Source organism: Gallinula chloropus, assembly GCF_964237585.1.
Source record: "Gallinula chloropus genome assembly, chromosome: 3".
Classification (NCBI taxonomy): domain Eukaryota; kingdom Metazoa; phylum Chordata; class Aves; order Gruiformes; family Rallidae; genus Gallinula; species Gallinula chloropus.
The window spans coordinates 10,128,166-10,140,368 of NC_140087.1; the positions used below are offsets into that span (position 1 = coordinate 10,128,166).

The 12,203-nt window shown below is 47.0% G+C and overlaps 1 protein-coding gene across 1 annotated transcript in view; it reads left to right on the forward strand.

Moving 5' to 3' along the window:
* The first annotated feature begins 1,619 nt into the window (after positions 1 to 1,619).
* REV3L (REV3 like, DNA directed polymerase zeta catalytic subunit) overlaps positions 1,620 to 12,203 on the forward strand; it is a 115,174-nt gene continuing 104,590 nt past the window's right edge. The window contains exon 1 of the mRNA XM_084261816.1: positions 1,620 to 1,970. Within this exon, the coding sequence (XP_084117942.1) occupies positions 1,832 to 1,970 (139 nt within the window). The 5' untranslated portion in view covers positions 1,620 to 1,831. The remainder of the gene's footprint in view (positions 1,971 to 12,203) is intronic.

Sequence of the window (12,203 nt, forward strand, 5' to 3'; positions counted from 1 at the left end):
TGCCAACTCTTTCAATACTTGGTATGCTTTCCTCCCCCCCCCCCCCTCCTCAAATCCTCAGCTCTGAGACAAAGAGACTGCAACAGGAATCCCAACTCAAGGTTTTGGCAATCATTTTAAATGAAAACCTGCGCAAGAGAGCTGTAAAACACAAAACAAGCTCTCCTAAAGGCCCAAGGAACAAGTGAAAGAAACCTAAATTCTCGTAATTTTTACCCAAAACAACGAGGGGCTGGGGTGGCAGGGAGGCACCTAGCTCTCTCGGGACTCGCTTCCCCCCGACTAACGCCGGTCTCCGAGGGGCTGTTTCGCCCACTTTTGCTGGTGTTCCCCACCTGGAGAGGGCCTAAGGTTGCGGCCTCAGTACCGCAGTAGGGCGGGAGGCCGCTCCGTCACCCCCGCCAAGGAACAGGGCGGGCAGCTCCCCGCCCGGGTCGCGGAAAGGTAACGGGCAAGCACGGGGAGAGAGAGGGGCGAGCACGAGAGGGAGGAGCGCTACGGCGGAGTAGAAGAAGGGGGAACACGAAGAGCGGTCAGGGAGGCGGCGAACAGGACGCGGCCGCTGCCCAGCCCCCGCCGCTCCGCCGCAGCGCGCCCGGCCCGGCCCCGCCCCGCCGCCACCCGCGCGCTCGGCAACAGCACCAACCGCCGCCGCCCTTCTACAGGCCTCGCCTCCCCCCTCACACACACCCCCCCCACCCCCCCCAACCCGCGCGCAGGGACCGTTACAACCAAAGGGGGCGCCGGCTGCAGCGGAAGCGTTACGCCCCCGCTTTCCCTCCGCAGCCCCGCGAGTAGCGGTGGCGGCGGCGGGAGGTTTCCCCGTCTCCCTCCTCTCCCCGCTCCCTGCCGCGCCCATTTTTTCCCCCCCCTCCCTCTCCGTTTATTCGCCCCCGCAGCGCAAGGAGACTCACCTTCCCCCAGCGAGGCGCCCCGGCATCCAAAATGGCGGCCGACCCAGCTTAACCCCATCGTGTCCCAGCAGCGCTCCCTCCCTTCCACCCTCCTCGCCTCGCCTCCCCGCCCCGCTCCGTGCCGTCCCGTCCCATCCACGGCTCGGGATTCCGCAGCCTCACCCCAGCCCGAGCGGCCGATCGCCGAATCACCGAGGCCCACCCCCCGTCACCGGGGGGGAGCAGCAGAAGCTGGGGGAAGATTTGCCCCCCTCTCCCACGCGCGCTCGCGCCCTGGGCCGAGCCCACCCTAGAGACGGGTGGGGGAGAAGAGGGGGGTAGGGGGGGGTGCGTGCCGGGAAGCGACACTTCCCCGCCCGTTGCGCGCACACGCACACACCCACCCCTCAGCACACGGCCTGTCCACCTCCCCGTTCCCGCAATGGTTGCGTCCGTGACATCATCATCATGGCAACAACAGCTGCAGCCCGGAGTCGGGGAGCTGCCGCCGGGCCCGCGGTACTGTGGGGGGACGGGCCCGGGCTGCCCGTAAGGCACACGCGGCCGGCCGGGCTCTAGAGCCCGCAGGGGCGCCCCGGCCGAGCGCGCGCCGCCGCGCACGCGCCCGGAGGAGCAGCAGCAGCAGCAGGCGGCGGGGCGGGGGGGGGTGGGGGGGTGGGGGGAGAAGGAGGAGGAGGAGGAGGGGGGGGGAGACGGAGCGAGCGAGCGGCGACAGACAGAGAAGGCGCGTGCGAGGGCGCGCGCCTGTGTGTGGTGTGTGTGCCTGTGCGCGCGCCGGCGGGGCGTGCGCGCGGGCGGGCGAGGAGAGACAGGCGGGGGTCTGCGCTCGCTCGCTCGCTGCGGCGGGGGGGGAGCCGTGCGGGCTCCGCGCTCGCTCCCTCCCTCCCTCAGTGCGTGCCTCGGCGGCGGCGAACAACATGTTCTCAGTGCGGATCGTGACTGCCGACTACTACATGGGCAGCCCGCTGCCCGGCCTGGACCCCTGCCAGTCCCACTTCCGAGAGGCCCCGACCAGGCGGGTGCCCGTCGTGAGAGTCTTCGGCGCCACCCCTGCAGGTAAGGGACCCCCCGTCGCCGTCGGCCGGGCGGGGACGGCCCCGCTGCGGCGTGAGTCCTGCTGGCGCCGGGCCCGCCGCCGGCCCCCCCACGGCGGAGGCAGCGGCAGCTCCTGCTCTTTGTGGCTGGGTCGCGCCCCCCCCTCCGCCCCCCCCGCTGCCGCTGCGGCGCGTCTCACCTGCCAGCGGCGACTGCGAGAGAGCGCGCCGGGCCCAGCCGGACCCTGGCAGCACGGGGCGGCGGCGGCGGCGAGGAGGGTACCTGCCCTGGGTGTCCCTGCGGGGGAGCCCGGCAGCCGCCGCCGCCGCGGGTGGAGGTGTCTGTCGTATCGCGCCGCGCACCCCGCCCGCTCCGCTCCCCTCCCGTCTGTCCGCCCGTCCGGTGGGGGGCTGCGGGGCCGGGCCGCAGGTGCGGGGCCGGGGCTGCGGGCCCGCGGCCGCCGGGGCTTTGTGCTCTACGCGGCCGGCGTTGGGGGCTGCCCGGCCCGAGCGGGCGGGCGGCGGCAGCTGTGCAAACACTCGGGGCACCCGCCCGCCCCCCGTGAAGGGGTAACGGCGTGTGGGCACGGGGGGCGAAGGCGGCACAGCGGGGGGTGTGTTTCTGCGGGGCGAGTAGCGACCGGGTCTCCCTCCCGGTACGAGGGGGGGAAACCTTTGAGCGTGGTCACAACTGAGACTTGTGCGGCACTTGGGAAGTGGGGGTGGGGGGGTTTATGTTGGTCTCACGCTGGCGTGGAGCACAGATCGTGTGAAGCGATGGGCATCGGTGCTGCACTGCAGAAGGGAACGTCCTAACCGCTGGCCACATGTTGCCCCCTGAGACTTCCTAATGTCACATCCCGCTTCGTTCCCTCTGCCCCGTGGACTCGTGGTTGTCGTCTTCCCACATCCCAAGTGTGTTTCTCCCCATCAGAACAAATCTCTAAGCGGATTTAACGCTCGGGAAAATGGATTTAATGTTTATTGTAGTTTACACACACATTAATAATTAAGTTGTGGGGGGTTAAAGCCCCGTTCTCTGAGACGTTCGACGTGTTAAGCATCATTGCTTGTGATCCCTTTATACTTGTGTGATGCTGACCTTGGGAATTAAGGTATTTCTGCGCATTTTATTGAGTTAAAAATTGAAAATGAGGTATTGTTATATAAAATAATAGGGAAGACAAAAATACGTGATAAAAAAGCACAGTAATGGTATCCTTCCCTTTACCCAGTTATTATAGTACAGCAGGGTTTTTTGTTGGGTTTTTTGGGTGTTTTTTTTTTAAGTAGAATTATCTGTCTGCTCTCTGTTTAGGCACAGAGGAATGCGAGATATTAAAGCTGTTGTGATCTGCAGCTCCAAATTATGAAGTGGATGAGTGGGATTAATAGATACAATATTGAAATAGTGGTATCTATTTTATTGTAGTTCTAATTTTGCATACAAAGGAGATATTATGTAATAATATTTATGTAATGACATGAGTAACTATTTCATTATTAAAAAATGTAGAGCCCGAGGTTGTCTGGCAGGTAGCAGGCTTTCTGTGCCTGTGTGTGGTTAACTCATTAAGGCTCATTTTCTTTTAAGGAAATGTTTACGCTATGCCATATCATGAATGTGGCATCATAAAGTAAACAGTGAAGTAGTTTAGTTGTCCAGCTATTAAGAACACAGTAGGAAATCCCTGGCTTCCCAAACCGTAAACTTTAATATTAGTTTGCATAATAGAAGCATTTCTAATTTGTCTTGGTTAGAGACTTCACTACAGTCCACAAAGGAAGCGTGATTTGGTATCTTCTGTTTATTTCCTTGTTAAACTTTTTAATGGCTTTTTTTCACTTTCTCTGCCTTGAGTAACGTTTGCTTACTACATCTCTGAATTATTTTTTTTCTTTTTTTAAAAAAGGAGGCAAATGTGATTTTGTGTCTCTTTGGAGGCATTGTACCTCCCCATGCATCGTCAGAGGTCACTTGAGAGAGGACTATCCAATTATTTACTCAAGAATTGGAATATAAAATGAAATTAAGTATAGTAGTTTACATCTACGTCGGCATTTTCTTTGAGGAACAAGAATTAGAAACCCCAGCTTCAAATATGTATCTAAAAAAAGACAATGGGCTGTACTTACTGTTGAAGGCAGTGTGAAGTTTGTCTTCGCTTGATGTGGTCTGGTTAAGAGTAACCCGTTCTCATTGGGTTTAATGTGTGTGCCATGCGTGCTGGAAAGGTGCTCAGTTGCCACGCTGCCTACATGACAGCAAACCACTGTGTCTGTGTAGGCTGCTTCACCTCCGGCATGATTAGCTCTGCATGGATCTCAGTGTGTTTAAAGCCGTGCGTCCATGCTGTGCAGCTAATTGGGAGCCAGGTTCAGAACAGGCTCCAAGTTCCACCTGCTGAGTGAAGGGGGATTGATTGGTACGTGGAAGTGGCTTATGCAGATGTTCTCAAAGTCAAATGTCTGGCAGCACTGCGTCTAATATCAGCTGTGGATGCTACCTGTTCAGGTACCTATTCTTTCTGCCCCTTCCTCTGGAGGTATCATGCTCAGTGAGGTCTATGAACAATGAGGATTGCCACTGCTCTTATCTTTGAGGGCTTTTGTGTGATCCTGTACTCAACAATTGATTTGTAAAAGTTCGCTGGTATAATCTAAAAATGGAAGTGCTTGTGGTACAGTGGTTGGGGAGGTAAGAACCAGAGTTTTAATTAAAAATAATGGAAGGATAAACTCCTCGAATGGACTGTGTTGACAGTTGTGTTTGACAGCTTCTTTAGGTCTTTTGAAGAAGAAATCTCATTATATTTGGCGAGACTATGTGATTCATCTCTTGATGTCCTACAGCTTCATGTAATAAGAGCTTGAAAGGCAAGGGATCAAATTTTTGTTTAAGTCTGAAGATCCGCATGCTCTTTTCTGTTGTTCTGTGAAATACAAAGACTAAAATTCTGACTACAATAGCAAAAGGTGAGGTGAAGCCCTGTAGAATTTATGTTTGAATGCATCTTAGCTGGTTGAGCTGTTTCATTCCATTTTAGCCATTTGGTGCTTGAAGCAGGCTGGCATGTCTGTTGACATAGTGACTTGGACTGTGTAAGTATAATTTCAGAAATGCTACAATACTGCCATGGTGGTAGTACAGTGAAAGCAGTGTTAAATTCATGCTTTGTTGTATAAGATCATAGATATTATTTGATATAGTAGGCTTTTTATCTCTAAAGGAGTCTCGTAATATTGCTGCTTATATTTAAAAAACAATAGGGTTTAATTCAATAGGTGATTCTCAACTATGAAACAAAATTTCATTATCTTCCCAGGTTGTATTTCTTTCGTGCTAGCTAACAGTTTTTGTAAATGTGTTTTATTAAAAAAAACCCCAACCAAACAAAAACACCCCTTTGAGAAATTGTAAGGCCTGTTTATTAGAGTGAAATCGTAATGAAAATGGAATTTTCTCTCTACATATGTTTTTTGTTTCATTGGTAATTCTTGATCTGTCATTCTTGTTGCCAAGTTGTGGTGAATGGAGGTATCAAAATTTCGATTCGTTTCCTACTGGCTATTGGGCATTTCAAGTTCTTGGAATCTTTCCTCAAAGTTTCACTGACCACTCAAAATGTGTGAATGCTCAGTTGGGTGTTTCTGTCAGGTGCTTATTCAACTGCAGGAAGATAGAACCAAACTAAATCCATCCATGAAGAACTTGGGGTGAGATCAGATGTCATGTTAGGAGAGACACTAATAACAAATGAGCTGAGGTTGCTAAATTACCACTTAACAAGACTGAGTACAAGTAGCTGAGGACACTAACTGTAAACCACATACGAGATAGATACCTGTTGGTATATGACAATGAATATTGTAAAATGAATAGTTAAATATTTTTAAAGATCAGAATTCTGATTTGGGGCTGTTATATGTGATAAATTTTACAGAAATCTGTGCACATTTTAAAATTGCTTTTGAACTGCATTAGGCTGCTAAATGTTTCTTTGGTTGACAGGCAGGAGGGCCTTTGGAGAAGGCAGATTAGGAATTTACCTTAAGAGGGAGCAGTGTGTAATTTGAAGAACAATACAACTCTGCTGTCCTCAACTGCCACTTTACATATTTGTCTCTCTTTGAAGGGGTTTGTATGTTATGGATCTTACTTCAGGGCAGCACAAACACTCGGGCAACTGTTTGGAAGTTCCTCTTGCATGATTTGATTACCAGCTTTTGAGGTTAGGTGTAATTTAGAATAGGAGTTCACAGTCAGTAGAATCTGAATGTGTTTTGGGTAGATGTCTTAAGTTTGGGCTTCGCTCCTCCTTGGTTTTCTGAGATGTGGAAAAAGCAGAGACAAATGCTTCAGCTCAAATCTGGCTCCCTTCCAGCAGCAGTAGCTCTGGTATGACTCAGTGAGAGGGGCCTGCTTATCTTCTCTCCTCTGTTCTTCCCTCCCCCTTTCCCCTTGACCGACCTGGCTAGGCTGTGTATCTGATCCCATCCCAGTGTCTTTCTCTGCTCCCTTGCTGCTCACTTGAGAAGGAATGAGCTCATAGCAGAAACTTGCTGCTTTCTTCTGCACAGCTCAGGATTAACTTTTCTTGCATTGTTTTTCCTACCGTTTCAGACGTTGTGTCCTGCAGTGGCCGTTCCCCACAGCCTCCTGGGTTCATTATCCCAGCGTTCTCATCCAAGCATCGTTCCAGGTGCTACTACTTCGCACATTCCACTTCTCAGACGTGGGCACTTCTTAGTCTTCCAGTCACTTCTGTGGCCTTGCAGTGAGGGTGTGAGGATGCAATCTAGGATGCAGCTTATGAGCTTGTGTCCCTGCCTTACCTTTTCACACCCTCTCACAAAATATACCAGTATACAGCTCTTGATAAGGGGTTATTCTGTGGACTGCAGCATGGCCTAGAAGATTTTCATCGTTATACAGCATAGCTCCACTTGCAGCATACCATTTCTGCATCTTGTGCTGACAGGTTTCTCCTACTTCTGAAGTCCTATTTGAAAAACAGTCTCATGACCATTTTGTTTCTCTTTTCTCCAGACCTGTTCACATCTTGCAAAAGCTATAAACCTCTGAAGTAGGAATGAGGAATTTCAGATCATGTCTTTATTCCAAGACTGTTTTCAAAGTTTAGGTTCTGTCATTGATGTGATTGGAGGTCATTAGTCTGTAACTTATCTGGTTCTTAAAAGGATGGGTGTTGTAGGGTGGGTTTTTTGTTGTTGTGATGTTTTTGTGACTTTTTTGGTTTTTTAAGAAGCACCTCCTTTTTTGAGGTAGTCCTTACGTACTTCTGTTGCCTGCTGAGTCAGTTGAGCAATAAGAGACTGCCTGAACTGAGATTCTGCTCTGCTGGCGTGAAACCTGTTAAGTAGCGAATTTAAATCCCATGTATATATGACTTGCTTTAAATCTGTTTTTTAAACAAACCATAAAAATACTGTGACAAAATGAATGCTCTAACTAGAATCCAGGTACTGGTTTCATAACCATTCTTCTGTTTGCTGCTGTAGAGCACCTCTTGGTCAAGTCACTGAATACATTTGCACTTTTCTAATTCAGTCAGAAATGCATGTATAACTGACACTGTGTGCCTAAAACTCCTATCAGCTGCAGCCTTCAAAGCATTTCACAAAGTAGTTGCATCTATATTTGGTCTAATTACATACCTTAGGACTCATCTTTATGATCAGTGCCCCTGGAAGTAGACTAACAGCTTATCTCTCTCAGCTACAAACTTGCAGTTCTGTTACATACTTCTTAAGGGTGCTTTTTGGCTGCTTGTTGAAATATCTTCTTTTTCAGCGTGTAAAATTGAACATCCTCAAAATAACACACTGTCCTGAAAATAGTTCTCTCTCCTATTTTTACCGGAGTAGCACATGCATATCACAACTGAGGCTGGCAGGACTAGATGATGTGAAAATACTTGGTGAGAAACAGCTCCTGCTTAGTAATTTCTGTAGTCTGAGTAGATGAGGCAAATCTCTGGAAGAAGGAAACAGGTGCAGTAACACCGTGCTATCCATTTCTTCTCAGTCTCTTGTTTCAGAGTTCTGGTATCGATCATTTAATACCATGTTCTGCTAACTGTTGTCATTACCCTGCTTTTGTCCTTTACTCCTGATTGACTTGATTGACCTCCGTGTGCAGTGGGCCTCTGAGAAGGATGATGATGGTAATGAAAATGTAACCATTTGGAAAGAGGCAGCAGGAACGCTCACAGTAAAAGATTTACAGTGGATGTTTAGTTTCACAGATGACGTGGCTGAAGTCTTTCAGAATGATTGGACAGGGTCACTGGAGATTCAGTCTCCTTTTAAGGGAGATTGGCTGATCAAAATCTCAGGTTTTTAGCAGTTAGCAGTCTTTTTTTTTTTCTCTTTTTTAATTAAAAATCATTCTGTATCTCCAGCTATTGCAAAGCCAGTTTCTGAAAAGCCAGCATCTCCTCCTCCTCATCTGTCATCAGTGGATGTTGAGTTGACAACTGATGAACTTGCTTCTTCCTCTTTGTCTGCCATATCATATGTACTGTCCCTCTGTCTTACAACTGAGTTTTTTAAGTTCCTGTATGTGTCTCCCCTATATTACATTTATTCTGTGGGGAGAAATTGTCTCACTATCTGTTGACTTGTTATCTCGCCTTTCAGAAAAGTGTTTGTGACAGCAAACTGTGCTTGTGTAAAGGAGAGTGGACTGTCTTAGGGCCTCACATTAAATATGTAGCAAAACTGATAGAAACTGTTGTCTACAAGCAGTGTTGTTTCTGTGCTACTACCCTGCCCAACAATAAATTAATGTAAACAATAAAATAATCTTTTATATATATGTTGAACAAAGCTACTGTTGAGGTAACAGTTATTACATTAAAGCCTAGGCTTCATTAACAAGGTCTAGGGACTAGTTGCAAAGATCTGCCATGAAATCTGTATAGTTAGCCTGTAATTGCACTGTTATTCATAATACCTGTGTGTATTTTGGTGAGACCAATAATTTTGAGGAATGCAGTGGACTAATCAACTATACAAGCTTGCAAACAGGCCGTGTTTTCCTGCCTGTAATACTGTTACTTTAAGATTGAGGATAGAGCCCAAAATATACAAGAATCTAAACAAATACCAGAGAAACTTGTACTAGATATAGGGACTGTCTGAATTGCCAGTGTTGCACAGGCTTCGTTCATACATGTTTGTAAACGTTCTTTCTTTCAAGAGTTGCTTTTTATTACAGAGAAGTTATAAGGTGCGTAGAAGTTTGTGGGGATTTTGGCAGGGTATTTAAATAAAACTTCACGCTTGCTGGCTGAGGTGTGCCATATGGCTTGTTAGGAAACCATTTGATGTCTGTATGCTCCAGCCTTCCTGTGATCAGCCATTTCAGATAACTTACTCTCCCCCTCGTATGTGTGCCGTCCGTCATGCTGACTGCGTGGCTATGAGTACTAGTCACGGTGTACATGTCCATGCCTTCTCAGATTGTGTCTCACTCGTCATCCTTGGAGGTACTGAAAAGCCATATGGACGTGGCCTTCAGCCACTGGCTCTAGGTGGTCCTGCTTGAGCAGGGGGTTTGGACCAGTTGACATCCAGAGGTCCCTTCCAACCTCAAGCATTATGTAATTATTGAAATTACTCGTATTACTCATGTCGGCAGAGTATCCAGGTGCTCTGTACAGTCTGTGTCGAGGTAAACATAGTTGTATCCAAATGGTGTGGAATGGTTGCCAAGTAGCTGTCTTTAGGCTGATTACTCTGCAGCTGTAAAAGTTACTGGAAGGTTTTGACATTGCTGGTGAAAACTGTTTTGGGTTTGGAAAGAAGAAGAGAAAGAATATTCACCAGAGAGACCATGGCACAGTTGGGTTTGTCCCAGATTCTTTTTTTCTTAAAATTACAGAGAAAGTAGGAGCAGCCATTGCTTATTTACATTCAAGATGTGCCTCTGTAGTGTTTGCTGACTAAACCAGTGTTTACTACAGCAAGGCTGTGTGTCCTATTTTAGGCGCAGTATCAACATGCGGTACTCAGTGCGAATATTGAAAGGGCTATGGAATGTTGCACCTAATCCATAATTCTTGGCATTGCTCCTCAGGGGAGGTTTACAATACAAGTTTTCTGAGTTTTGTATAATGAGATGTATAATGAGTCTTTCATTTTGTGTTTGAAACTACCTAGGTGAGTTTCTGTATAGCACAGATCTTATTAAGCAGTGGGAATTGGAAACTGATTCAGCCTTCACTTCTGCAAGTACTGCCTGCACATCAGTAATGAACAAATTTTCATTGCTGCTTCCCCTATTATATTTTTATATCCAGATGAGGAGGTTATTTTCTGGAGTTCTCAATATAGCAGCTTTTATATTTCCTTTTATAAAGTTACCTATTTAACCTAGCTAAAATGTTACAAAAGATTTTCATTGCAGATGAATCTTCTTTCGTGTTCTTGGATGTTTTTATCCGTTGACCATTAAGCAAATGGTTTTGTGGCATTCATGTTTGTAAGCAGTGAAACCTATTTACTGTCTGTAGGAAATTAGAAGAGGTTACAGGCAGTTTCTTACATTGAGGTAAAATAGAACTATTTTTATAAATATTTGGTATCAAGGATTTTAATTTTTGAGCTGCGTGACTTAGCTTTGTAGAACTGAGACTTAACCATCTTTACTGTTAAACATAAAAAGTAGTAGTAAAACCATCCTAGTTCTGTATTATCTGTTTGTTTATTTTCTACAATATAAGTGTAGTTTTACCCTCAGATTAATACTGAGTTTGGAAGAAGCCTCTAGAAGTCATCAGATTAGTCCAAGTGCCCTGTTCTAAAGGAGGGTTATGTAAATCAGCTCCAAGGATGGAAATGCCACAGCCTGTCTGGGTAAGTTCCAGTGTTTGACCATCTTCACAGTAAAAAAGAACACGTTTTTGGGGAGAGGGGGCAGGGAGGAAAAAAAACTCCAAACAAGCCACCTATACCTTTAAGTTTCTTGTGTTTCAATTTGTGCCCCTTGCCTCTTGTCCATTCATTGGGCACCACTGAGGAGAGTCAAACTTCTCTTTACTGCTTCCTGTCAGATATTTATACACACTGATGAGATTCTTCCTCCCACCCTGGATCCTTCTCAAGGCTACAAAATCCGTGGGGCCTTAATCTTAATGGCTTGGTTCTAGTGTGTCCATGTCTGTCTTGTACTGGGGAACCCAGACCTGGACCCAGCACTCCAGATGTGTCTCATCAGTGCTGAGTAGAGGAAAAGGATCACGTCCCTCGACCTGCTGATGTTGTTCTTGGGACACTGTTGGCTATGTTTGTTGCTAGTTTGTGTTCATCCAGGACTCTGGGTCCTTTTCTGGAAAGCTACTTTGCAACCAGTCTGCCTCCAGCGCATCATGATGTATGGAGTTATTTCTACCCAGGTGAGGACTTTGCATTTCCCCTTGAAGGGCTTCATGAGATTCCTCGCTGTCATTTCTCCAGCCTGTCAAGGTCCTGCTGAATGTCAGCACAACCCTCTGGTGTGTAAGGCACTCCTCCAAATCTTATCTGCAAACTTGCTGAGGGTGCACCTGGTCAATGTCCATGTCATTTATGAAGATATTAAATGATATTGGTCTTCGTATTGACCTCTAGAGTACACCACAAATGACTGGCCTCCATGTTGCATTACTGCAGGGCTGCTTCTTCTCAATGAAGTTTTGTTTCTTTCCCAGCTGCCTGAGAGTCAGATCTGTTTTGGAGCTCTCTAGCATGTGTTCTGTTGTTACCTTTTTCCTTCTTTATTTTTAACATACCATCCTCTGAGGTATATGCACTTCATTTCAAGGCTGGGGGTTTTTCTTTTTTTGTAGCATTTATAAAAACTTCCCTGTATAGCTGTCTTGGGTATGGTATGACCACATAAACATGATAAATCCTGGGTCTGTGTTTTCTTATTTTCAGTGGTGTGTTATACATGAACAGAAAGCACAGGAATGATGTAAAATAACTTAATATAAGTCATCATTTCACTGAAAAGGTATTCTGTATCAGAAATACAGCTTTAGATTGTCCCATGTTTTCCTTACTTTAGAAGAGTGGCATACAATGTGTGTAAAGTAATTTAACTTGCCACAGTAATTCAGGTCATTCTCAATTAAGCTTTTTTGTGTATAATTGTTAAGGAGTTTGTGCGTTCACATGTACACTTGTCAACCTGCAATTCCCACACAGGTTAATCTACTATCTTTACAGTCTGTAGATTTCAGTTTTG